Source organism: Oncorhynchus nerka, linkage group LG16 (assembly GCF_034236695.1).
Source record: "Oncorhynchus nerka isolate Pitt River linkage group LG16, Oner_Uvic_2.0, whole genome shotgun sequence".
NCBI lineage: Eukaryota > Metazoa > Chordata > Actinopteri > Salmoniformes > Salmonidae > Oncorhynchus > Oncorhynchus nerka.
The window spans coordinates 27,975,701-28,003,215 of NC_088411.1; the positions used below are offsets into that span (position 1 = coordinate 27,975,701).

Consider the following 27,515-nt stretch of genomic DNA (forward strand, 5'->3'; position numbering starts at 1 on the left):
AAAAACAAATGATAGTCCCACTAAGTGCAAACCAGATAGGATAGCGTATTGCTGCAGAATGATGTATTAGCCATGCTGGTTAAGTGTGCCTTGAATTCAAAATAAATCACTGACAGTGTCACCTGCAAAGTACCCCCACACCATCACAACTCCTCCTCCTTGCTTCACGGTAGGAAACACACATGCGGAGATCATCCGTTCACCTACTCTGCATCTCACAAAGACATGGTGGTTGGAACCAAAAATCTCAAATTTGGACTCTTCAGACCAAAGGACAGAATTCCACCGGTCTGATGTCCATTGCTTGTGTTTCTTGGCCCAAGCAAGTTTCTTCTTATTATTGGTGTCCTTTAGTAGTGGTTTCTTTGCAGCAATTTGACCATGAAGGCCTGATTTGCGCAGTCTCCTCTGAACAGTTGATGTTGAGATGTGTCTGTTACTTGAATTCTGTGAAGCATTTATTTGGGCTGCATTCTGCACTGCAGTTACCTCTAATGATCTCATCCTATGCATCAGAGATAACTCTGGGTCTTCCTTTTCAGTGGTGGTTCTCATGAGAACCAGTTTCATCATAGCGCTTGACGGTTTTTCTGACTGCACTTGAAGAAACATTAAAAGTTCTTGAAATGTTCCAGATTGACTGACCTTCATGTCTTAAAGTAATGGTGGACTGCCATTTCTCTTTGCTTATTTGAGCTGTTCTTGCCATAAAATCTTTATTCATTTAACTAGGCAAGCCAGTTAAAAAATAATAATTTTACTTACTATCAGTTGTGTTTTGACATGGCCTACCCCTGCCAAACCCTAACTCAGACAACGCTAGGACAACTGTGCACCACCCTACAGCCTGGACTTGAACCAGGTTTTGTAGCACCTCTAGCACTGAGATGCAGTGCCTTAGACCACTGCGCCACTCAGGAGCACACATTGACCTGGTTTTTCACCAAATAGGACTATCTTCTGTATACCACCCCTACCATGTCACAACACAACTGATTGGCTCAAACACATTAAGAAGGAAAGAAATTCCACAGATTAACTTTTAACAAGGCACACCTGTTAATGCATTCCAAAGTACCTCATGAAGCTGGTTGAGCGAATTCCAAGAGTGTGCAAAGCTGTCATCAAGGCAAAGGGTGGCTAGTTTGAAGAATCTCAAATATAAAATATATTTGGATTTGTTTAACACTTTTTTGGTTACTATTTCTATATGTGTTATTTCATAGTTTTTATGTCCTCACCCTATTAATCTACAATGTAGAAAATAGATAAATAAATAAATAAATAAACATTTAATGAGTGGTGTGTCTAATATTTTGACTAGTACTGTATATAGATTCTACAGACATTACTGAGTACTCACAACCCCACTTTTACATCAGTACAAAGACTCGTTTTTTTTTTCTACAGCCCAATATTGTGAATATACAGTAAAAGTCTGAACATTGTATTTTTCAATAGTGGTCTTAAAATATGTTTTTAAAAACATATTTCTGATTTATTTAATTAATTCCTTCTTGCATTTGCTTATAAGCACCATGGCATTGGCCATTGATTACGATTTACAATATTTTGAATAAGTTATCGACATTGAAATGTTTTGAAACTTATATTTTGAAGGTTTCCTCATTACCATACAACATGACTTTGTAACTTGTGCTGCTGGCAGAATAGTACAACAATGTAGTCAGCGAAAGGTATTTTCTGATCGTGGAGTTTATTATTGTTCTCTTAGCAACAGGATATTATGCTGGCAGTACAAAAAAAGGAGATTTTCTTTATTTAAATAAGAGTTTCCCTTCAAAGAAATGCTAATAAAAAATAGCACTCTAGTGCAGTACAACAGTTTTTAAATACTACAACCACCTTACAAAAATGGATAATTTTACATATTTATTTAAAATATTATATTATTTAAATATGTGAAGTTTAGTAGGGGGACCATGTCGTACATACTCTGTACATACCTAGCACCCTATGCAATACATTGTAATAGACTATACATGGGAAACATTTTGACTTGTAGATAGAAAACTTCTGCCTGTCTCAGCTAAAATCGAATGGAAAATACTCAGCAGGATCTCTATTGGTTTCTTTTTAGAAGGGTACTTTGTAGCACGGCCTGCTGATTGCTTTTCACTCCCCCCTCTCCATAGTCCCCAATGCAATTTTTATTTTATTTCAATTTATTTAACCAGGTAGGCTAGTTGAGAACAAATTCTCATTTGCAACTGCGACCTGGCAATACACTTGAACAGTAGATATGTGTAGTTTTGGAGGGGGACTCATGCCTATCCAGCAACACAGCTTTAAAGGATGTGGTACTTGTTACAGTCATGAAATGAATACGTGCTCAACAACAACAAAAGAAACACAAGAAACAAACTTTGTTATTAAAACGAAAATCTCATTTATTTACAAGTTAAATGTAATGAATATTAAACTATTAGTACACAGTATATTAACGCTTGCAAAGGCATTTTCTGTAAAGTTTTAAATGCATTACGTAGTAGTTTTCTCTCTGATAACTCATATAAAACAAACCCTTGTATTCCATTGTGACAAAGTATTCACATTGCCCTCTGATAAGACTGCTTTAGAGCCCTCTAATAAGACTACTTTAGAGCCCTCTAATAAGACTACTTTAGAGCCCTCTAATAAGACTACTTTAGAGCCCTCTAATAAGACTGCTTTAGAGCCCTCTAATAAGACTGCTTTAGAGTCCTCTAATAAGACTGCTTTAGAGCCCTCTAATAAGACTACCTTAGAGCCCTCTAATAAGACTGCTTTAGAGTCCTCTAATAAGACTGCTTTAGAGCCCTCTAATAAGACTACTTTAGAGCCCTCTAATAAGACTACTTTAGAACCCTCTAATAAGACTACTTTAGAGTCCTCTAATAAGACTGCTTAGAGCCCTCTAATAAGACTACTTTAGAGCCCTCTAATAAGACTGCTTTAGAGCCCTCTAATAAGACTGCTTTAGTGCCCTCTAATAAGACTACTTTAGAGCCCTCTAATAAGACTGCTTTAGAGAATAAATACTTTAAATATGACAGGACTTCTATTAAGACAAAGGCCAAGTAAAAATCACTTGACAATTTGGAGAGATGGGCTATATGATCCAGGAATCAGTCCTAAACACAAATCCAAGAAGCAAACCTTTGGATTATTTGCGACCAAGGTGGGGTTAAGACAATTCTTGTAAGGCTGTGCATAATTGGGGTGAAATAAACATATAGCGCCATGATTTTCCTTGGATACTGCCTCAAAAATATCAATAATCGATATTTGGCACCTCCATTAGGGCAAGGCATGAGTGCATGGAAGTCTACCATGGAATGTAGTTGTATTCCACACAGGAAGCAAACAGGGTAAGCAACAAAAAGTGTTATTGTCACACGTTGATCTGTACCTCCCTGTACCTTTCCCCACGTACCTGGATTACTGACCTCTGCTGACCCTGAGCCTGCCTGCCGTCCGGTACCTTTCCCCACGTACCTGGATTACTGACCTCTGCTGACCCTGAGCCTGCCTGCCGTCCGGTACCTTTCCCCACGTACCTGGATTACTGACCTCTGCTGACCCTGAGCCTGCCTGCCTTCCTGTACCTTTCCCCACGTACCTGGATTACTGACCTCTGCTGACCCTGAGCCTGCCTGCCTTCCTGTACCTTTCCCCCTGGATTACTGACCTCTGCTGACCCTGAGCCTCCCCACGTACCTGGATTACTGACCTCTGCTGACCCTGAGCCTGCCTGCCGTCCGGTACCTTTCCCCACGTACCTGGATTACTGACCTCTGCTGACCCTGAGCCTGCCTGCCGTCCGGTACCTTTCCCCACGTACCTGGATTACTGACCTCTGCTGACCCTGAGCCTGCCTGCCGTCCGGTACCTTTCCCCACGTACCTGGATTACTGACCTCTGCTGACCCTGAGCCTGCCTGCCGTCCGGTACCTTTCCCCACGTACCTGGATTACTGACCTCTGCTGACCCTGAGCCTGCCTGCCGTCCGGTACCTTTCCCCACGTACCTGGATTACTGACCTCTGCTGACCCTGAGCCTGCCTGCCGTCCGGTACCTTTCCCCACGTACCTGGATTACTGACCTCTGCTGACCCTGAGCCTGCCTGCCGTCCGGTACCTTTCCCCACGTACCTGGATTACTGACCTCTGCTGACCCTGAGCCTGCCTGCCGTCCGGTACCTTTCCCCACGTACCTGGATTACTGACCTCTGCTGACCCTGAGCCTGCCTGCCTTCCTGTACCTTTCCCCACGTACCTGGATTACTGACCTCTGCTGACCCTGAGCCTGCCTGCCTTCCTGTACCTTTCCCCACGTACCTGGATTACTGACCTCTGCTGACCCTGAGCCTGCCTGCCGTCCGGTACCTTTCCCCACGTACCTGGATTACTGACCTCTGCTGACCCTGAGCCTGCCTGCCGTCCGGTACCTTTCCCCACGTACCTGGATTACTGACCTCTGCTGACCCTGAGCCTGCCTGCCGTCCGGTACCTTTCCCCACGTACCTGGATTACTGACCTCTGCTGACCCTGAGCCTGCCTGCCGTCCGGTACCTTTCCCCACGTACCTGGATTACTGACCTCTGCTGACCCTGAGCCTGCCTGCCGTCCGGTACCTTTCCCCACGTACCTGGATTACTGACCTCTGCTGACCCTGAGCCTGCCTGCCGTCCGGTACCTTTCCCCACGTACCTGGATTACTGACCTCTGCTGACCCTGAGCCTGCCTGCCGTCCGGTACCTTTCCCCACGTACCTGGATTACTGACCTCTGCTGACCCTGAGCCTGCCGTCCGGTACCTTTCCCCCCGTACCTGGATTACTGACCTCTGCTGACCCTGAGCCTGCCTGCCGTCCGGTACCTTTCCCCACGTACCTGGATTACTGACCTCTGCTGACCCTGAGCCTGCCTGCCTTCCTGTACCTTTCCCCACGTACCTGGATTACTGACCTCTGCTGACCCTGAGCCTGCCTGCCGTCCGGTACCTTTGCCCCACCTATCTGGATTATTAACCCCTGCCTGTCCTTGACCTGTCTTTTGTCTAACCCTTTTGGATGAATAAACTGTTGTTAATTCGATGTTGTCTGCATCTGAGTCTTACCTTGAAACGTGGTAGTTCTGGTGTTTTTTCATTCCAACTGACATTCACAGCAACAGTACGTTAATGTATGCATAAATGCATATGTATATAACACAGTCCCCATCCAAAACTACACATTTTTGGTTGGTAGAGACCCTATCGAATATTTTCCATCCCACTTTAGCTGGATCAGGTAGAAATGTTTTCTCTGTACAGACAAATTCTGAACATAACATCTAATTTTTTTCATTATTGGTTTAAAAAAATATACATGTTATTATTTGTTTCCATACATTTCTTTTTGGCGTAATAAAAGTGGCCATTGATTAAAATTCAATATATTTTTAATGAGTTATCTACAATGCTTAGCTTTTTTATAATCCGGGCTTTTATTTTGAAGGTTTTGATTTACCTACCATACCATGTGGCGTCATCGTTTGTGCTGCTATAGTGAAGCATTTATATGGACGAAAACAGCTTGGATTCTAGAGCAAAATAAATGTCTTTGTTATTCAATGATGTTGAGAAATGAGAATGATAACTATTTGTGGTAACGTGTCAGATCGTACGACTTCTAGAAAATAGTTTCATTTTTATTGGAGAGGAGGTGGTAGCGGATAAAATCCTATTGTCTGCGCATTGCACATTCTTTACTATGGCGAAAAAGTCAACTACGATACATCTATGGACTATTTTACTTTCTACCAGTGTTGGCATAATTTGGGGGAATCTGGCCAGTGGTAAGTTACAATGTAACAATTTTTGCGGGTTGGAGGACTTTGAACAACTCTTTCTGTCAAAAGTTAATGTCTTTGATGAAAATCAACTGCTTTTTTTCAAGCAATTCATTATCGATGTTTCATTGTTTTTCATTTTGAAACTTGAGTTTAATATTTGTTCGATTGTAAATTAATTCCATATAGTGATTTCTTGTGAGAATGTATTTATTTGGTAAAAATGTTGAAACATACATTTACATGTATCCTTAGTGGGGGTTACAAAGGGTCTATAAATGTGGCTCATTTTAAAAGTACTTGTTTATTACCTTAAGATAAGCCCCCAGTACTCAATTGTTTATGTTTTTGTTTTCATTGGACAAAAGTAAAGTTGTTATCATCAAATACCTTGAACACTTCAAATAGGCCTATATAAATCCAATGCTATATGCATGTGGAAATCCCGTGGGATCCATTTGTTTATGTTTTTGTAGGGGCCCCTGAACACTCTCTTATGGTATTACATTATCCTCCAGAGTGTAACTTTAATCCCAACCTACAGTATATGCTTGTCGGGCTTTTATAAAGCCAAATCCAGGTGGTACTGATTAAAAATAGCCTGGAATGATTCTAAGTTTGACCAGTTACTTGGAATGCACAAACCTGTCGGGCAGCCCCACACTCCAATGTGCCGTTTTTGTTTCAATGCAGTGTAGTGTTTTGATGTATTGTTAAGGGTTTCGCTGATCAGTGATGTCTGCTTGACTCTTTTAGGGACCTATGGTAAGGACAAACGTTCAGTGCTGAATAGATTAATCCCTCTTTTATTCCCCTCCTCTCATGTTTAAAACCAGCAGGCTCCAGACCTCGTAGGGTAAGAGTTGAGTACCCCTGAGTTATAGGATCCTGTATACGAGAGTTTTGGTGCAGGTACAGCCAACTAGCGCTAGCTAACGTTGACCACCTAGCAAAAACATTTATTTGTTTATTTTATTTTTACAAATCGATTCTTGGAGTCACAGTGTCGATATAAAAACTACACAAATAATATTGCGATGCTCTACTGTATCGATGTTCACCCGCTTCTCTAGGTTTGTGTAAAGTATGTAGCCTACGACACCGTGTGAAGAGAAGAAGTAAGAGAACAGGTTTGGCCTTTGGACTCTGACATCACTAACAAAGTGGATCATTGCTTCCAGGGAGGCAAAACAGTTTGCTTCCTCTGATAACAGATTATTTTACCTCTGAACTGCTGGTATTCCCCCCTTCCTCTCTGTCCCAGTGAAAGTTGGTGTCAGTTCCCTTACAAACAAGTGTATGCGCTTACATTTATTTCACTATTGAAACCATATTTTCACATGTATATATTTAGAGAACCATATTTTCAAATGTATACATTTAGAGTTCACATGTTAACACCACCTTTTCACATGTGAGGAAATTGCCATTTCACATGTTAAAAACATTCACATGTGAAAATCTCAGTTCACATGTAGAATTGCAAGTTCATTAGCAGTTTCATAAGCAGTTTCGAAATCTGGGGTTGAAATAATGTTATTCTCCTCACATGTGAAAAGATGTTTCCACAGGTGGAATTAGGATAGTGGTGGAAAAAGTAACCAATTGTCATACTTGAGTAAAAGTAAAGATACCTTAATAGAAAATGACTCAAGTAAAATACTACTTGAGTAAAAGTATAAAAGTATTTGGTTTTAAATATACTTAAGTATCAAAAGTAAAAGTATACATAATTTCTAATTCCTTATATAAAGTAAAACAGACAGCACCATTTTCTTGTTTTTTAGCCAGGGAACACTCCAACACTCAGACATAATTTACAGATAGCCAGGGGAACACTCCAACACTCAGACATCATTTACAGATAGACCAGATAGGGAACACTCCAACACTCAGACACAGATAGCCAGACATCAGACATTTACAGATAGCCAGGGGCACACTCCCAACACTCAGACATAATTTACAGATAGCCAAGGGAACACTCCAACACTCAGACATTATTTACAGATAGCCAGGGGAACACTCCAACACTCAGACATCATTTACAGATAGCCAGGGGCACACTCCCAACACTCAGACATAATTTACAGATAGCCAAGGGAACACTCCAACACTCAGACATTATTTACAGATAGCCAGGGGAACACTCCAACACTCAGACATCATTTACAGATAGCCAGGGGAACACTCCAACACTCAGACATCATTTACAGATAGCCAGGGAACACTCCAACACTCAGACATCATTTACAGATAGCCAGGGGAACACTCCAACACTCAGACATCATTTACAAACAAAGCATGTGTGTTTAGTGAGTCCACTAGATCAGAGGCAGTAGGGATGAACAGGGATGTTCTCTTGATAAGTCTGTGAATTTGACCATTTTCTTGTCCTGCTACGTATTCAAAATGTAATGAGTACTTTTGGTTGTCAGGGAAAATATATGGAGTAAAAAGTACATTATTTTCTTTAGGAATGTAGTGGAGTAAAAGTTGTCAAAAATATAAATAGTAAAGTAATGTAAAGATACCCCAAAAAACGACTTAAGTAATATATTAAAGTATTTTTACTTAAGTACTTTACACCACTGAATTAGGGTGACCACATCTAAAAAGCCCAAATGCGGGACAAGGGAACCATTTTGTGTGACATTCACGGAACAGTGTACAGAATAATTTTTGGGGGGGCAGGTTAATGGATGACCTTCAAATGGCAACATAGTTCTGCTGTATGAAGGTCACTTCCTGTTAAAGGGGCAATCCTCAGTTGTAACATTCCATTTTGGACTTGTAAATTAATGATATGTACCCATAGATTTTTTAAAGAATATAATGTAAATGCCTCATGAGTATATCCCATCAGAAGCCAAAATATAAGCTTGTTTTACTCCAATGTTTGTAAATAAAGTAAATGTAAAAAGTTCACTGTATAGCCTAAAAGCATGTTTAAAACTATCATTTTGATATTATGGATGGTCAGTCCTTGCATCCATAGCGTGGAGTGGTTGAGAGTGGTTGCATTTCTCTAGGCCCATCCCTCAGCTTTGTACTGAAACTGTGGCGGGGAGAACACTTTGTTCATGTTTCAATTAAGGATTGCCGCTTTAAACACCTTTAAAGAGTAATAGTGATATTATATGGAGAAATCCTCTAGTGAGGGAGTTACTTTTGTGCCAATAATAACAAGTAAAACATCTAAAGTCGAGAACTTAATTCTTAGCATTGCAAACAAACAGACTGATCTTAAAAGCAAAACATAAACCCAAAAGTATGAATAGCCAAACCAAATATTGCATGGAAATCATTTCAAAATGCGAGACCAAATTAATTAATTTTCAGTGATTTTTCTTTAATGATAATGCGATTAAATAAAACACCTCCCTCTTTCCTGCAATTTTCTCTATCTTTGGTTATGTTACCCTGGCCGTTGGTTATGTTACCCTGGCCGTTGGTTATGTTACCCTGGCTGTATCTTTGGTTATGTTACCCTGGCTGTATCTTTGGTTATGTTACCCTGGCCGTATCTTTGGTTATGTTACCCTGGCCGTATCTTTGGTTATGTTACCCTGGCCGTTGGTTATGTTACCCTGGCTGTATCTTTGGTTATGTTACCCTGGCCGTATCTTTGGTTATGTTACCCTGGCCGTTGGTTATGTTACCCTGGCCGTATCTTTGGTTATGTTACCCTGGCCGTATCTTTGGTTATGTTACCCTGGCTGTATCTTTGGTTATGTTACCCTGGCCGTTGGTTATGTTACCCTGGCCGTTGGTTATGTTACCCTGGCCGTTGGTTATGTTACCCTGGCTGTATCTTTGGTTATGTTACCCTGGCCGTTGGTTATGTTACCCTGGCTGTATCTTTGGTTATGTTACCCTGGCCGTATCTTTGGTTATGTTACCCTGGCCGTATCTTTGGTTATGTTACCCTGGCCGTATCTTTGGTTATGTTACCCTGGCCGTATCTTTGGTTATGTTACCCTGGCCGTTGGTTATGTTACCCTGGCCGTATCTTTGGTTATGTTACCCTGGCCGTATCTTTGGTTATGTTACCCTGGCCGTTGGTTATGTTACCCTGGCTGTATCTTTGGTTATGTTACCCTGGCCGTTGGTTATGTTACCCTGGCCGTATCTTTGGTTATGTTACCCTGGCCGTTGGTTATGTTACCCTGGCCGTATCTTTGGTTATGTTACCCTGGCCGTTGGTTATGTTACCCTGGCCGTATCTTTGGTTATGTTACCCTGGCCGTATCTTTGGTTATGTTACCCTGGCCGTATCTTTGGTTATGTTACCCTGGCCGTTGGTTATGTTACCCTGGCCGTATCTTTGGTTATGTTACCCTGGCCGTATCTTTGGTTATGTTACCCTGGCCGTTGGTTATGTTACCCTGGCCGTATCTTTGATTATGTTACCCTGGCCGTATCTTTGGTTATGTTACCCTGGCCGTATCTTTGGTTATGTTACCCTGGCCGTATCTTTGGTTATGTTACCCTGGCCGTTGCTGCCTTTTTTCCCAGTTCCATGTTTTGGCACATTCATTCTAGCGACATAGCTACTGCTGGTTTGCCTCAGAAGCTAAGTAGGGTTGGTCCTGGTTGGTCCCTGGATGGGAAACCAGATGTAGCTGGAAGTGGTGAAAATTAACATGTAAAAAAAAATGTCACATGAGCAAAAAACAAATTTGCCAGGAAAAGTACATGTGAAACTTCACACGTGTCTGAAAACCACGTCTCTGACTTGTGTGAAAATCTCAACTAACAAACATATATATATTTTTTAACATGAACATTTTCACGTGATTTGTTCACACGTCTGAAAACCAGAAAACCAAGTTTTTTTTTTCATGTGTTTTTTGTGGTTGTGAGGGCTAGCCTGGTCCTTTATCTGTGCTGGTTGTTGAACTGTGACCATCAGAGTTTGCAAGACAGCAACAACATATCTGGGACCAGGCTAAGTGGCTGTCTTGATATTTTATAAGGATATTGCCATACACATATTTGCTTCGTCCCATATCTATTTTTTACTGTTTAGGCAAGACTGTACCAACAGATCTGGAATCAGGCTAAGTGGCAGTAGCCTGTCTTGATATTTTATAAGGATATTTGCCATACACATATTTGCTTCGTCCCATATCTATTTTTTACTGTTTAGGCAAGACTGTACCAACAGATCTGGAATCAGGCTATATGAATATTACTTTGCTGAGAAAAATTACTGAAATACTCCAGATATTTGGAGATTCCTCTGCTTACATTGTATGGTTCCTCCCTTAGCACAGGGAGAGGGAGAAACAAATGCAGAGTGGTATTGAATATCAAATGAGCTGTTCCACCCCCTCCTATACAATCTCAATGCAGTTTGTTTCCATTGAGTTAGGCTAATCGTGGTGGCTTGAATTATTTGAGTAGTTCTAACTCTGAGGGCAAAATACTAAATGTAGTGAACTGAAATGTTAGTTTCAATTGCAGATTATGCTCCAATCCCCCTGTGGCGTTATTTTGTGTTTTTTGTTGTTGTGAGAAATACAGTATATAAAGTTATTGACTATTGATCTAAGGTAGGAGAAATGACAGAGATGGTCTATAATATTGTATCAGGCTTTGGAAATGACCGTCCCTTCCTGCTCACATACAGCTGAGCATCATGGGAGTCCCTATGTTTACCGTGTCTCTGGAGGACGTGGCCGTGGCGGGGTCTCCCCCCACATGCCAGGACGTCAGGGTCGGTCCTCCCAGCCCACTGTATCCACCGAGACCCTCATCGTACCAGCCCATGCCCCGAGGGTCCACCTCAGCCAGGACGACATCAGGAAGCTGAGGTTACTATCTATGAATCACTTCTTTGTATTGTTGTTGTTGTAACTTTTGTCTTGTTGTCTTTTTTTATTATCATTAGGTAGATGTTATTTGTTTTACCATTCTGAACCCCTTTGGGAATAAGTATTTGTATTAATCAATACGTGAGCTATCCTCTGAGGTTTAAATCACATCTTACTGATGTGATTTCATTTGCAACCGTGAAATTCAACAACATTTAACTCAACTCAACTTCCATTTCATTCAACTCAATTCTATTCTATTTGATTCCATCCAGGTTCAAGTCTACGGTGGGTTCGGTGCACCTATCCGAGGGCCACGAGGCAAAGTTCAACTGCTCCATCGACATCCCTGATGCCAACCTGGACCTCACCGTGCTGTGGTGGAAGAACAACATGGAGCTGGCTGAAAACCTGCAGGTGGTCATCAACGAACTACAGACTGTCACACACGGGGTCATGACCCTGCTGTCCACCGTCAGGTAAATGTGATGGGAGGACTTGGGTGTGAGCAGGAGACATTCATGGCAGACACAGCATGTGAAGAAAAGAGCATTTGGATACTTAGATCCTTGCAATTTTTTGCAATTAAAATGCCAATCTTCCGGTCACAGTCGACCTTCGTCAGAGCATAGAAACACAAACACAATGTGACACAGAGAGTGCAATCAGTATTATAAATCAGGTGGTTCTGAAATGTCTGGATTGCTAAATTTCTCCACTACTTGTGTGTTTCAGCATAACTCATGTCCAGAGAGCTGACTCTGGGGACTACCGCTGTAGACTGAGAGTCAGTGACATAGAGATAGAGTCCCAGCCTATCATTATCCAGGTCGAAGGTAAGTCCCAGCATCATACGAGTGCTTCAAATGGATGACAAGGGTTTCCATGACTGGTTCTTATATACTGTGTCTTTTAGGTGACCAGTTTGAGCAAGACGAGGTGTAGAATCACTGATCCTGATCATAATAAGTAGTTATTTGCAATGTAAGGTGATTCTGCACAGCCTGACTGCAATGTAGTCGATCTCAAACATGTACTCTGTTTGTTTGTGTGTGTTTTTAGGTCTACCAACATTCACCAGACAGCCTGATGACAGGAACGTAACTCGTAACAGCCCCTTTAACCTGTCGTGTGAAGCGGTGGGTCCCCCGAATCCTATCAGGATCCACTGGCTACGCAACGGAGTGCGTGTGATAGGGTACATTACCTCCTCCCCCAGCAACTACACTGTACCAGGTGAGAGAGACACATACATGCACACACACACACACACACAGGCGAGCACATGCAAAGGCTCATGCACATATGAGCACACACACGTGCGTATACATGCACACACACACACATATGCACATACATGCACATATGCACATACACACACATGCACACATATGCACCTACACACATGCACATATCCACGAACATGCACATACACACACATATGCACATACAATCTCTTGCTTTCATATGACGTATTGAACTGGCTGCCAATACTATCTCAGTACCTCTTTCTGGGTTTCACAAAGAGTCTGGAGGTGTATTGGATTGTTCTATTGCTCCATCATCTTAGATTGGATCCCAAATGGCACCCTATTCCCTATCAAGTGCACTACCTTTGACCAGAGCCTCTGGGCTAAAGTGGTGCACTATACATAGAGAATATGGTGCCCTTTTGGAGATACCCTTAGCCTCTCTCCTAAGGCCTAGAAAACCTCTTAAAATAAAAAAAAGTGGAATTCCACACCGGGCTTTGCCCATTTTGCTAAACTTTGAATTCAGGTCATTGGCTAATACACAGACGTAGATTGAATAGGGATCTTAGCGGCTCACCTGAATCTCTCCTTTATAACACCACAAATGTACTATAGGTCATGTTGTATTTTGCAATGTTGAGTTGGGTTTTCTGGCATACAAAATCTCCTAGGTCCTAAAGAAAATGTGTGCATAGGTCTCTTAAGGGAAATGTTTTGTTCTGTGTGCATATTATTACGATTTAAAAAAATCCCCTTATCTGAATTAAATTACCTTGTTATTTCATTAAAATTAACTGTTTCATGTAAGAGATAGAGAGCAACCGGAATGGTGAGAGAGAGAGAGAGAGGAGAGAGAGAGAGAGACCGGGATAAAGAGATAGAGACCGAGAGAGAGAGAGAGAGAGAGAGAGAGAGGAGAGAGAGAGACCGGGATAAAGATATAGAGACCGAGAGAGAGAGAGAGAGAGAGAGAGAGGAGAGAGAGAGACCGGGATAAAGAGATAGAGACTGAGAGAGAGAGAGAGAGAGGAGAGAGAGAGACCGGGATAAAGAGATAGAGACTGAGAGAGAGAGAGAGAGAGGAGAGAGAGAGACCGGGATAAAGAGATAGAGACTGAGAGAGAGAGAGGAGAGAGAGAGACCGGGATAAAGAGATAGAGACCGAGAGAGAGAGAGATAGAGAGCGATAAAGAGAAAGTAAGACTGAGATAGAGAGAGGAAGTAAGACCAAAAGAGAGTATGAGGACCAAGAAGAAGTTGTGTCGTGGTTTATGGAGGGAATACAGTTTCCTCATATCGCTGAATGTCCAGGCAGTCTTTTGGTTAGTTATTCATAAGCGATGGTAAAGGACATTCGTGTCAGTGTTTGTGTGTTTATCAGTGTAAAATGTGCAGAGCTGTGTCCTACTCAGCTGTAGCAGAGATGTGTTGGAGGTCTGAATACTGTGATGTCAGTCTATCTACAGTCTCAGCATCTGTCTCTCCCTTTCTCTCTTTCCCTCCATCCATTTCTCTCTCCCGCTTCTCTCCATTTTCCTCTCTCTTTTTGTCTCTCACTGTGTGTCTCTAACAGTCTCTGTCTCGTCTCTCTCTCTCTCTCTGCCCTATCCCACTTTCTCTCTTTCTGTCCTGCTACCACAGCGAGATGTATCACCATGTTCACTGTAACTGTGGTCCCCCTGGGTTACAGTGCTGAATAGCTAACCACTTCCAACTGGACTCACTCATTTTTTAAATTTGTATTTTTTAATTTTTTATTGTACCTTTATTTAACCAGGTAGGCTAGTTGAGAACAAGTTCTCATTTGCAACTGCGACCTGGCCAAGATAAATCATAGCAGTATGAACAGCCAACAACACAGAGTTACACATGGAGTAAACAATTAACAAGTCAATAACATAGTAGGGGGAAAAAAATCTATATACATTGTGTGCAAAAGGCATGAGGAGCTAGGCAATAAATAGGCCATAGGAGTGAATAATTACAATTTAGCAGATTAACACTGGAGTGATAAATGATCAGATGAACATGTGCAGGTAGAGATACGGGTGTGCAAAAGAGCAGAAAAGTAAATAAAATAAAAACAGTATGGGGATGAGGTAGGTAGATTGGGTGGGCTATATACCGATGGACTATGTACAGCTGAAGCAATCGGTTAGCTGCTCAGATAGCAGATGTTTAAAGTTGGTGAGGGAGATAAAAGTCTCCAACTTCAGAGATTTTTGCAATTCGTTCCACTCATGCTTTAACAATCTGTCTGTCTGTCTGTCTGTCTGTCTGTCTGTCTGTCTGTCTGTCTGTCTGTAGAATTACTGGGTGTTATTTTCTGTGAAGGGATCTTTACTTTTACTCAAGTATGACAGTTGGGTACTTTTCCCACCACTGGTCAGGACTGAGTAGGGCTACAACATTTTGGCCTGGAGATTTGCTAAATGAGTTATAATTTGAATCCTGGACTGACAGAGTGGGGACTCCACCTTTGAAACGCTCCAAAACACCTAAAGGGGCCTTAATGATTAATTAGTAATAAATATCTTGAAGCTGAGCAGTGTTGTGAGCATAAAACTTGAAGTTACCTGCCTCCATTAGGTTCTCCCACAGACAAACACCTGTCTTCAATGTGAAAACATAACATTGGCTCTATTGGCTCAATTTACAGCAGTTAATTTACTTGGTGACCTGGGGCCAAGCATTCCTTATTTATTTATTTATTTTTTAATTTTTTTTTGGGGGGGGGGTAGATCAGCTTTAATATAGCATATAGATTGTGGGTTCTATCAAATTGTTTGGTGGGAACATTGTTTCCAATCCCCTATATTTAATTGTATTTTATCCTTACATATATTTTCCATTGAATTTATGAATCTAGGGCCTCCCGAGTGGTGCAGTGCATCATAGTGCTAGCTGTGCCCCTAGAGATCCTGGTTTGAGTCCAAGCTCTGTCTCAGTTGGCCGCGACCGGGAGACCTGTGGGGTGGCTCACAATTGTCCCAGCGTTGTCGGGGTTAGGGGAGGGTTTGGCTGGCAGGGATGTTCTTCTCCCATCGTGCTCTAGCGACTCCAGTGGCGGGTTGGGTGCAGTGCACGCTGACACGGTTGTCAGGTGTACAGTGTTTTCTCCGACACATTGGTGCGGCTGACTTCAAAGGTTAAGCGGGCATTGTGTCAAGAAGCAGTGCGGCTCGGCTGTGTTATGTTTCGGAGGACGCACGGCTCTCAACCTTCGCCTCTCCCGAGTCCGTACGGGAGTTGCAGCGATGGGACAAGACTGTAACTACCAATTGGATACCATGAAAAGGGGTTAAAATAATTCATGAATCTTTTGAGCTCTGTGGTTTGATTTGGGTCCGGTACTGTTCAGTTTATATATATATATATATATCATTTTCCCCTTGTTAGTGTTATCAAAAAGCACTGCATTGATTTTTACTGCTACGCACACGATACACAACTTTACATTTATGTCACCAGTAGTCCAAACACAGTGGTGAGTTGTAGAGCCTTTAGTAGTCCAGACACAGTGGTGAGTTGTAGAGCCTTTAGTAGTCCAGACACAGTGGTGAGTTGTAGAGCCTTTAGTAGTCCAGACACAGTGGTGAGTTGTAGAGCCTTTAGTAGTCCAGACACAGTGGTGAGTTGTAGAGCCTTTAGTAGTCCAGACACAGTGGTGAGTTGTAGAGCCTGTAGTAGTCCAGACACAGTGGTGAGTTATAGAGCCTTTAGTAGTCCAGACACAGTGGTGAGTTGTAGAGCCTTCAGTAGTCCAGACACAGTGGTGAGTTGTAGAGCCTTTAGTAGTCCAGACACAGTGGTGAGTTGTAGAGCCTTTAGTAGTCCAGACACAGTGGTTAGTTGTAGAGCCTGTAGTAGTCCAGACACAGTGGTGAGTTGTAAGAGCCTTTAGTAGTCCAGACACAGTGGTGAGTTGTAGCGCCTTCAGTAGTCCAGACACAGTGGTGAGTTGTAGAGCTACTGGTTGGGAGGTGAAGGGTGGAGGGTTAGAGGCCAAAGTTGTGTTTTAATCCAGCATGGGCTGTGGCTGTGTGTGTGTGTGTGTGTGTGTGTGTGTGTGTGTGTGTGTGTGTGTGTGTGTGTGTGTGTGTGTGTGTGTGTGTGTGTGTGATGGGGGATGTAGGGAAGATGGACAGATCGGGGGATGGCTCCCTGGACAAAGGCCTCATTCACGGGATGGCCCACCACCCCCGCTCTGCTTTACAGGGAGGGACTGGAAAGGGGAGCTGGCTGGGGACTGCCTGGCTGCAGGCTGGCAGGGTTGACTGACATCCATATCTCTGGATGTTACGGGTAGCCTTTCTTCCCACTAACACTGAGCAGTTTCCTTCCCTTTTCTGACTCGATTCTGATTGGGCCTGTTCAGCTTTTGTTACTGGGGTGGTAGCCTACTGTTGTTACAGGTAGCCTTTGCTCCCTCAATTTCTGACCATTTCCCTTTCTGTATATTAAAATCCAGTTAGCCACTGTTCTCTCCCAGAAAAATACATGTTACATAATGATTTACAAACCTAGTCCCCAGAGGCACAGTACAGGGTCAGACCATGACCACATTACATTCCCACAATCTCCTCAGAGCACAAAGGGAACAAATGTGTTACAGTGTATTCAAAGATTTTAGATTCTACTTTAGTTGAAAATGGAAAAAGACATTGGGGCAGAGGTGTGTGTCCCCAAGTGTACTCCCTTTGACTACAGCCCAATTGAACCTGGTCAAAAGTAGTGCACTGCACTATATAGAGAATATAATGCCATTTGGGACGCATACTGGGTTATATGAGGTTGTTCCGCAACCAGGTCAGTTCAGCAGTGAAAGTCTGGTAGAATGGAACCATAGAAATAGAATGGAACCTTGCCAAACCTGATAATTACACACTGTTTGTTGGACTTGGAACCGCAATGCAATACTTCCAGGGCTAGTTACAGAGAGATCATACATTTGGCTCACTGGTTATAGAGAGATCATACATCTAGGCTTGATTGAGGTTGCCTGACCTAATCGAACCAATAGAATAGTCGCAAAAGTGCAAATCCCTGCCCATTTGGCACTCTAGGCAGACTAAAGCAAATGCTAAAAGTATTTGAGAGATTTTAAATAGTATTTCAACCCAGTTTCAGCTCACTCCACCCACTCACTCTCTCTATGCATTTACTGTAATCCACTAAACCAGTTTCAATGTTGTTAGCCTTTTAGTTGGAATGGTCACTTGCAAGTCTCAAGAGATTCCGTTTTGGGCTGCAAGAGTTGTCTAGGACAGCCACCAATAAATGGTGTTGGTGTGAAGAGCAAGTGTCTGACCTTTGCTTTGTGTGTTGTCTTTTTATTTAGACTCTGTAGTATTCATTGAATGATCTGTGAGTTGGAAGGCCCTCTGAAAGAAGCTGTTAACATGGCACCCGATTCCCTTTATTGTGAATGACTTTTGACCAGGGACATAGAACTCTGGTCAACTTTAATGCACTATATAGAAAGGGAAGCTGGACGCAGTCGTTGGCTGTTATTTACTAGATTTGGCTCTTTTCGCTGTTGCCTGAAATAGACAAACCTTGGTTTGCCAAAAAAAGGCTTTCCTGCTCTATAAAACCAGTATCATAAACTGAGTAACTCTCTCTCTCTTACTTTCTCTCTCTCGCTTTCACTCTCGTGCTCTCTCTTTCTTTCTCTCTTTCTTTCTCTTTCGCTCTCTCTCTCTTTCACTCTCTCGCTCGCTCTCCCTCTTTTTACTCTCTGTCTTTATCTCTCTCTCTCTCTACCTCTCTCCCTCACTGGCTTCTCTACATCTCAGTTTGTAATGGGAGGTTAGTTTATTTGTCTGTTTGAAGAACTTCAACCCTGCTGGAAGTATTCAGTAACTCTGAGTGAAAATGAGAGAGATCATGAGACTTTGAGAGATGTCAAAACTTTGATCATAGTTTTACCAAAGCGTAAGGTTTTAGTTTATGAAGGATTTATAGGTATTTATATTAGAGGTCGACCGATTAATCGGAATGGCAGATTAATTAGGGCCGATTTCAAGTTTTCATAACAATCGGAAATCGGCGCCCCAAAATACCGATTTCCGATTGTTATGAAAACTTGAAATCGGCCCTAATTAATCTGCCATTCCGATTAATCGGTCGACCTCTAATATAAATACCTATAAATCCTTCATAAAAAATAAAATAAAAATGTATTTAACTAGGTAGCCTGCCTGTTACGCGAATGCAGTAGAAGCCAAGGTAAATTGCTAGTGTAACGGATGTGAAATAGCTAACTAGTTAGCAGTGGTGCGCGGTGACGTCACTTGCTCTGAGACCTTGAAGTAGTGGTTCCCCTTGCTCTGCAAGGGCCGCGGCTTTTGTGGAGCGATGGGTAACGATGCTTCGTGGGTGCAATGTAACAAGAATATTTAGACTTAGGGATGCCACCCATTAGATACGGAACCGTTCGGTATTTTATTTCACTTAAATAATAAATGTTTTGTTTTCGAAATGATTCGATCATATTAATGACCAAAGGCTCGTATTTCTGTGTGTTATTATGTTATAATTAAGTCTGATTTGATAGAGCAGTCTGACTGAGCAGCAGCAGGCCCGTAATCATTCATTCAAACAGCACTTTCGTGCATTTTGCCAGCAGCTCTTCGCAAGCACAGCGCTGTTTATGACTTCAAGCCTATCAGCCTAATGGCTAGCCAGGTAGGGGCGAGCAGGGGGACGGAAGCTATACTGTTACACTGGCAATACTATAGTGCCTATATGAACATCCAATAGTCAAAGGTATATGAAATACAAATGGTATAGAGAGAAATAGTCGTATAAATACTATATTAACTACAACCTAAAACCTCTTACCTTGGAATATTGAAGTCTCATGTTAAAAGGAACCACCAACTTTCATATGTTCTCATGTTCTGAGCAAGGAACTTAAACGTTAGCTTTTTTACATGGCACATATTTTACATGGCACATATTACTTTCTTCTCCAACACTTGTTTTTGCATTATTTAAACCAAATTGAACATGTTTCATTATTTATTTGAGGCTAAATTGATTTTATTTATGTTTTATATTAAGTTAAAATAAGTGTTAATTCAGTATTGTTGTAATTGTCATTATTACAAATAAAAAATCATTTAAAAAAAAATTGGCTGATTAAATCGGCACCGGCCTTTTCGGCCCTACAATAATCGGTATCGGTATCGGCGTTGAAAAAAAAATCATAATTGGTCAACCTCTAATTTATATAGACCTTATACTGGACTTAGGAGGTAAGCTTCTGTACTTTTGAAACACTCTTGTTTAAAATGTCAATATTTGACTGCCGTGACAACTGAGTGAGAGGCTCCATACCCTGACGAGACTGATGTGGCATTATGTACTACACTCTTAGAACCTAAAGGGTTCTTTGGCTGTCCCCATAGGAGAAGAACCCTTTTGGAACCCCTTTTTCTAAGAATGTACATTACCCATAATACTCTGCACATCATGTTTCTACTCCTCACCAAGACAACAGGCTCATTAGATATTCAGAGGAAAGTAAACAAAACTAGAAAAGGTAAATGTCCTGAAGAAAAATGTGTGTAAAAGTATGTTGTAAGGTGGTGGTAGAAGTTTCAATTGGTAAAGGCAAATGTAGAATCACACTGAGGGTACACTACAAAACAGATTCATTAGATATTCAGAAGAATGAAAACAATAACAATCAAGCTGTTTCCAGTTCCAGTCAGCTCTCGTGGGCAGAGCAAGCAGTGAATTTTGGAATGGTTTCTGAGCTTGGAGGCAGAGCAAGCAGTGAATTTTGGAATGGTTTCTGAGCTTGGAGGCAGAGCAGGCAGTGAATTTTGGAATGGTTTCTGAGCTTGGAGGCAGAGCAGGCAGTGCATTGTGGAATGGTTTCTGAGCTTGGAGGCAGAGCAGGCAGTGCATTGTGGAATGGTTTCTGAGCTTGGAGGCAGAGCAAGCAGTGAATTTTGGAATGGTTTCTGAGCTTGGAGGCAGAGCAGGCAGTGCATTGTGGAATGGTTTCTGAGCTTGGAGGCAGAGCAGGCAGTGCATTGTGGAATGGTTTCTGAGCTTTTTAACAGTTAACGCAAAGATTTAGTGGCTTAGGGCAGTAGACACTTTATAAATGTCATAAGGTGAAAGCACCAATTTGTAAGTCGCTCTGGATAAGAGCGTCTGCTAAATGACTTAAATGTAAATGTAAATGTCTTGGAGGCAGAGCAGGCAGTGCATTGTGGAATGGTTTCTGAGCTTGGAGGCAGAGCAGGCAGTGCATTGTGGAATGGTTTCTGAGCTTGGAGGCAGAGCAGGCAGTGCATTGTGGAATGGTTTCTGAGCTTGGAGGCAGATCAGGCAGTGCATTGTGGAATGGTTTCTGAGCTTGGAGGCAGAGCAGGCAGTGCATTGTGGAATGGTTTCTGAGCTTGGAGGCAGAGCAGGCAGTGAATTGTGGAATGGTTTCTGAGCTTGGAGGCAGAGCAGTGAATTGTGGAATGGTTTCTGAGCTTGGAGGCAGAGCAGGCAGTGAATTGTGGAATGGTTTCTGAGCTTGGAGGCAGAGCAGGCAGTGAATTGTGGAATGGTTTCTGAGCTTGGAGGCAGAGCAGGCAGTGAATTGTGGAATGGTTTCTGAGCTTGGAGGCAGAGCAAGCAGTGAATTGTGGAATGGTTTCTGAGCTTGGAGGCAGAGCAAGCAGTAAATTGTTGTGGAAAAGGTTTCCAAGCATGAAACACTGGACAGTGTGGAAAAAAACAACAGCACAAAAGGGACATTATTTGGAGCAGGCCTACGCTGGGCAGATGCAGGGTTTAAACACTGCTCCTGTGTGGTGGTAGCCAGGAGAAAGAACCCAGGCATTGAGAGAGACGCCATTGGTCCAGTCGGGACTTTAGTATATCAGAAGCGGTTGCAAAGTGGAAAGATTCAAAAGTTTAGTTTATTGTTGAGGTACTGCCATTATCTAACCTAACACTAGGCCTATGTTTTTGTCAAGGATGATTCAAGGATGATTCAAGGATGACTGTGGTTTACAGCGTTTAATCTCACGCTCACAAACCACTCACGTCAATAATTCTCTTTCGGCCTACTCAGGCTAAAGCTCTTCCCCCTGTCAAGCTGACACAGCTCTTTTTCATGGTCTAACACTACCCACTACAGTACATGTAGTCCTGTATTCTGCTAATGGTAAACTATTATTAGTAACATTCACTTTCAGGCGGTAACAGGAAGGGAATGAAATTAAAAAGTGGCTTTAGTTGGCTTGTAGTATCACATTGTTTGACATGTTCATTTTGCGGCTGACACAATATGACAGTTGGTTTCTGTTTGTGTGGTAGTTGGTAGAGGCATGAACGTTATCAAGACCTTGACTTACTTTCTATTGCATTTCAGTAGTTACTGTACTGTACGCCCATGATAAATACAGTATATTGTTTGTAAAAGTTTCAATTGAAATATTTCATCGGTTGAGTTCACAAAGTTGAACAGAAACTACTCCACCATACTTTTATTTGGTTATACACAAAGTTAAACTTTACACTGGAAGCGTTATCATTATAAAACGTGTTCCATTACCTTGTCCTTCTGTACAATTCAGTTAACATGTTCTGCTGTGTTATGTTTTTGTCTGTAGGTGTGGACAAGTACACCCAGTTCAGCTGTGAGGCCCACAACCAGAAAGGTGTCACTACTTCCAGGGAAGCTAACGTCAACATTAAAGGTAATGTGGACTCCAAAGTCTCCTCCCACACTTTGAACTGTTTGAATAAGATAACATGGACAGGGGAGATAATCCTAGATTAGCACTTTGTGAAAATGGGCTTTGATCTTTTTTGAGTGCACATTCAGGCTGTCTGAGCAGTAATAGTGCCCTAAATCTCAGTGTGTGGTGCCCAGTAAGGCAGCCACGGTACTTCTTGGTGAGGCAGCCACGGTGCTTCTTGGTGAGGCAGCCACGGTGCTTCTTGGTGAGGCAGCCACGGTGCTTCTTGGTGAGGCAGCCACGGTGTTTCTTGGTGAGGCAGCCACGGTGCTTCTTGGTGAGGCAGCCACGGTTCTTCTTGGTGAGGCAGCCACGGTGCTTCTTGGTGAGGCAGCCACGGTGCTTCCTGGTGACGCACGCAGCCACGGTGCTTCTTGGTGAGGCAGCCACGGTGCTTCTTGGTGAGGCAGCCACGGTGCTTCTTGGTGAGGCAGCCACGGTGCTTCTTGGTGAGGCAGCCACGGTGCTTCCTGGTGAGGCAGCCACGGTGCTTCTTGGTGAGGCAGCCACGGTGCTTCTTGGTGAGGCAGCCACGGTGCTTCTTGGTGAGGCAGCCACGGTGCTTCTTGGTGAGGCAGCCACGGTGCTTCTTGGTGAGGCAGCCACGGTGCTTCTTGGTGAGGCAGCCACGGTGCTTCTTGGTGAGGCAGCCACGGTGCTTCCTGGTGAGGCAGCCACGGTGCTTCTTGGTGAGGCAGCCACGGTGCTTCTTGGTGAGGCAGCCACGGTGTTTCTTGGTGAGGCAGCCACGGTGCTTCTTGGTGAGGCAGCCACGGTGCTTCTTGGTGAGGCAGCCACGGTGCTTCTTGGTGAGGCAGCCACGGTGCTTCTTGGTGTGGCAGCCACGGTGCTTCCTGGTGACGCACGCAGCCACGGTGCTTCTTGGTGAGGCAGCCACGGTGCTTCTTGGTGAGGCAGCCACGGTGCTTCTTGGTGAGGCAGCCACGGTGCTTCTTGGTGAGGCAGCCACGGTGCTTCTTGGTGAGTCAGCCACGGTACTTCTTGGTGTGTCAGCCACGGTGTTAGGTTGCTGCTCTGGTGTTTTTCGGTTTTATTTGTTAATTTATGGATTGCTGTTTTGGCTGTATTTATTACTGTATGGGGATTATGTGGATTTTATTCCCCTTCTCTCGTGATGATGGATTGTGTTTGGTATGTTTGCAGTGCTTCCAGCTCCTGTCTCTGAGGTCACAGTGATACAACGTGAATCTAACAAACTAGTTCTGAGGTGGACCCCTGGACACGATGGATTCTCCCCACTCACTACTTGCCAGATCAGGGTAAGCAAAGCTCCACACTCTCTGCCTAGATGGTGTATGATGACACAGAGAGACTAGCCTTGCTACCCATCCACATCGCTCCGGCCAAATGCCACGCCCTCTAACCATCAATCAATCGATCAATCAATCAAATGTATTAATTAAAGCCCTTTTTACATCAGCTGATGTCACAAAGTGCTATATAGAAACCCAGCCTAAAACCCCAAACAACAAGCAATGCAGATGTAGAAGCATGGTAGCTAGGAAAAACTCCCTAGAAAGGCAGGAACCTAGGAAGAAGCCTAGAGAGGAACCAGGCTCTGAGGGGTGGCCAGTCCTCTTCTGGCTGTGCCGGGTGGAGATTATAACAGAACATGGCCAAGATGTTCAAACGTTCATAGATGACCAACCGGGTCAAATAATTATAATAATCACAGTGGTTGTAGAGGGTGCAACAGCTTAGCACCTCAGGAGTAAACGTCAGTTGGCCTTTCATAGCCGAGCATTCAGAGTTAGAGACAGCAGGTGCAGTAGAGAGAGAGAGAGTTGAAAACAGCAGGTCCGGGACAAGGTAGCATGTATGGTGAACAGGTCAGGGTTCCATAGCCGCAGGCAGAACAGTTGAAACTGGAGAAGCAGCACGACCAGGTGGACTGGGGATAGCAAGGAGTCATCAGGCCAAGTAGTCCTGAGGCATGCTCCCAGGGCCAGGAGGGGAGGTAGAGGGAGAGAGAGAGAATTAGAGGGAGCATACTTACATTCACCAGATAAGACAGGAGAAATACTCCAGATATAACAGACTGACCCTAGCCCCAAGACACATAAACCTTTGCAGCGTAAATACTGGAAGCTGAGACAGGAGGGGTCGGGAGACATTGTGGCCCTGTCCGACGATACCCCTGGACAGGGCCAAACAGGCAGGATATAACCACACCCAGTTTTCCAAAGCACAGCCCCCACACCACTAGAGGGATATATTCAACCACCAACTTACCATCCTGAGACAAGGCTGAGTATAGCCCACGAAGATCACCCCTATGTCACGTCAGTTAATCAACCCACTCAAGTTATGCACCCCTCCTAGGGATGGGATGGAAGAGCACCAGTAAGCCAGGGACTCAGCCCCTGTAATAGGGTTAGAGGCAGAGAATCCCGGTGGAGAGAGGGGAACCGGCCAGGCAGAGACAGCAAGGGTGGTTCATTGCTCCAGTGCCTTTCCGTTCACCTTCACACCCCTGGGCCAGAATACACTCAATTATAGGACATTCTGAAGAGATGAGTCTTCAGTAAAGACTTAAAGGTTGAGACCGAGTCTGCGTCTCTCACATGGATAGGCAGACCATTCCATAAAAATTGAGCTCTATAGGAGAAAGCCCGGCCTCCAGCTGTTTGCTTAGAAATTCAAGGGACAATAAGGAGGCCTGCGTCTTGTGTCCATAGCGTATGTGTAGGTATGTATGGCAGGACCAAATCAGAGAGATAGGTAGGAGCAAGCCCATGTAATGCTTTGTAGTTTAGCAGTAAAATCTAAACATCAGCCCTAGCCCTTAACAGGAAGCCAGTGTAGAGAGGCTAGCACTGGAGTAATATGATCAAATTTTGGGGTTCTAGTCAGGATTCTAGCAACCGTATTTAGCACTAACTGAAGTTTATTTAGTGCTTTATCCGAGTAGCTGTAAAGTAGAGCATTGCAGTATTCTAATCTAGAAGTGACAAAGAAATGGATTACCCTTTCTGCATCATTTTTGTACAGAAAGTTTAAGATTTTTACAATGTTACGAAGATGGAAAAAAGCTCTAACATTTCTTCTCCACTATAAGTCTGGATTTGGTCTCCTACCTGATGACTTCTAGAATGCGAACACATTCAAAGCGTTTTGATTGGTCCCAGAAACCGATGGGTTGGGCCAGAGCCTGAACACGTGGGTAAAGCACCGTTTAATTGGCTTTGATACTCGCTGATGGCTTGTTTGGTACAATGCCCCTCACTTTGACGTCAGCAGAGTCAGCAGTGTGGTTCCTAAACCACTGTGATATTTTTGCACAAATGTATCTTTTTATTAGAAAATTCTGTCCTAAATGTCTGTCTACAGTAGGCTATATATTTTTCTAACCTATATTTTTCCCTGTGCTCTCTTCAAGGTGAAAGAGGTGAGCCGAAGGAGAGGAGAGGTCAGGCTGGCTAGGATAATCAACACTACAGCTCCTCCGTTCCAGAGTGATGTCCCGGGGTTACAGGCCATGACCTGGTACAACATGAGTGTCTCCTGTAGCAATGAGCTTGGCCATTCACCAGTCAGTACCTGGGTCCAGAGCAACACTACAGAAGGAGGTGGGTAATATCTATGGGCCCGGGTAAAAAGTAGTGCACAATGTAGGGAATAGGGTGCCATTTAGGACACAGACCCATTGTCTTTGAAAAGGTGCTGGACATCAATACATTTTCAATACAAGGTGAAAATAGACTGTACACTGGAGTCTACGCTCCCATGTGAATTATTGGTGACAATGTTTCAACCACATCATGATCCGCTATACCGCAGCCAGGCCATGGGTCAGTTTGGAGATTTCGGTCGTGTTTTCATGCATAGAGAATGCATAGATCGCAGGAGCAGCCTGTCCAGGTCCTTGCCTTCTTAAGACTGCATACATCATACGCACTTGCCTGTATTGAATTCTGTAGATCCTGTGTTAGGTCCTGCCTCTGTATAAGATGCGTGGCTGTGTGTTGCGTTAGAGGCAGGGTAGCCTAGTGGTTAGAGCATTGGACTAGCATTGGTTGCAAGTTCAAATCCCCGAGCTGACAAGGTACAAAATCTGTCGTTCTGCCCCTGAACAGGCAGTTAACCCACTGTTCCTAGGCTGTCATTGAAAATAAGAATTTGTTCTTAACTGACTTACCTAGTAAAATAAAAAATAAATTGTATCCTGGGGGGATCCAAATCGAATTGTTACATTTCACAGTTGTTTCACTTCACGAAAGAGAGCAATTCAGTTTGGATCCGGGCTAGTTTTCTTGTCCCCTCGTCCCATCAAGTATTCAGAAATCAGTTTAATTTCATTGATCAGAAATCGTTAGAAGTACAGTACATATTATATTTTGCATGACAGGGGGTTCCCTAGTGAAATGTGCATCTCATCCAGAATATGTCAGATATTATCTTTGCATATCTTCCTGAGAGGCCACATAGGAAGCAAAAGCAGGAGTGGTCTCATGGAGAAAGCATGCAGTTCATAGCGTACGGGTGGGGCTGCTTCCGACTTCCTCTCTAAACTCAAGCCGCTGTTGGGGATATTTTAGTCTGCAGATCTGACAGAAATCTTTCCATGCCGTAGGAAACATCAGAAGTGGTTGGCCCGAATGTGGCATCATCTCAGTCATTTTCTTTGACGACTAGACATATTGAAAATGATTTATTATTTGTTTCATTACCTCCTATATAAAAATGTTGATGTAACCGTGAACGACCGTGCACATTAATCACCATTTCAGTGTTCTTATCAATGCGAATGTGCCAATGTTTGCAAAAGTAGTCTGTTGTATGTGAGCTCTATTTGAGTATTATCACAGATTCCAAGATTGAAGATCATATT

General features: G+C 43.2%; 1 protein-coding gene across 2 annotated transcripts in view; it reads left to right on the forward strand.

Moving 5' to 3' along the window:
* The first annotated feature begins 5,538 nt into the window (after positions 1-5,538).
* Positions 5,539-27,515, forward strand: part of mertka (c-mer proto-oncogene tyrosine kinase a) — a 42,979-nt gene continuing 21,002 nt past the window's right edge. For both annotated transcript variants that reach the window (XM_029685334.2, XM_029685335.2), the window contains exons 1-8: positions 5,539-5,839; positions 11,469-11,652; positions 11,928-12,131; positions 12,388-12,488; positions 12,715-12,888; positions 22,535-22,621; positions 23,828-23,943; positions 26,064-26,253. In XM_029685334.2, the coding sequence (XP_029541194.2) occupies positions 5,755-5,839; positions 11,469-11,652; positions 11,928-12,131; positions 12,388-12,488; positions 12,715-12,888; positions 22,535-22,621; positions 23,828-23,943; positions 26,064-26,253 (1,141 nt within the window). In that variant the 5' untranslated portion in view covers positions 5,539-5,754. The remainder of the gene's footprint in view (positions 5,840-11,468; positions 11,653-11,927; positions 12,132-12,387; positions 12,489-12,714; positions 12,889-22,534; positions 22,622-23,827; positions 23,944-26,063; positions 26,254-27,515) is intronic.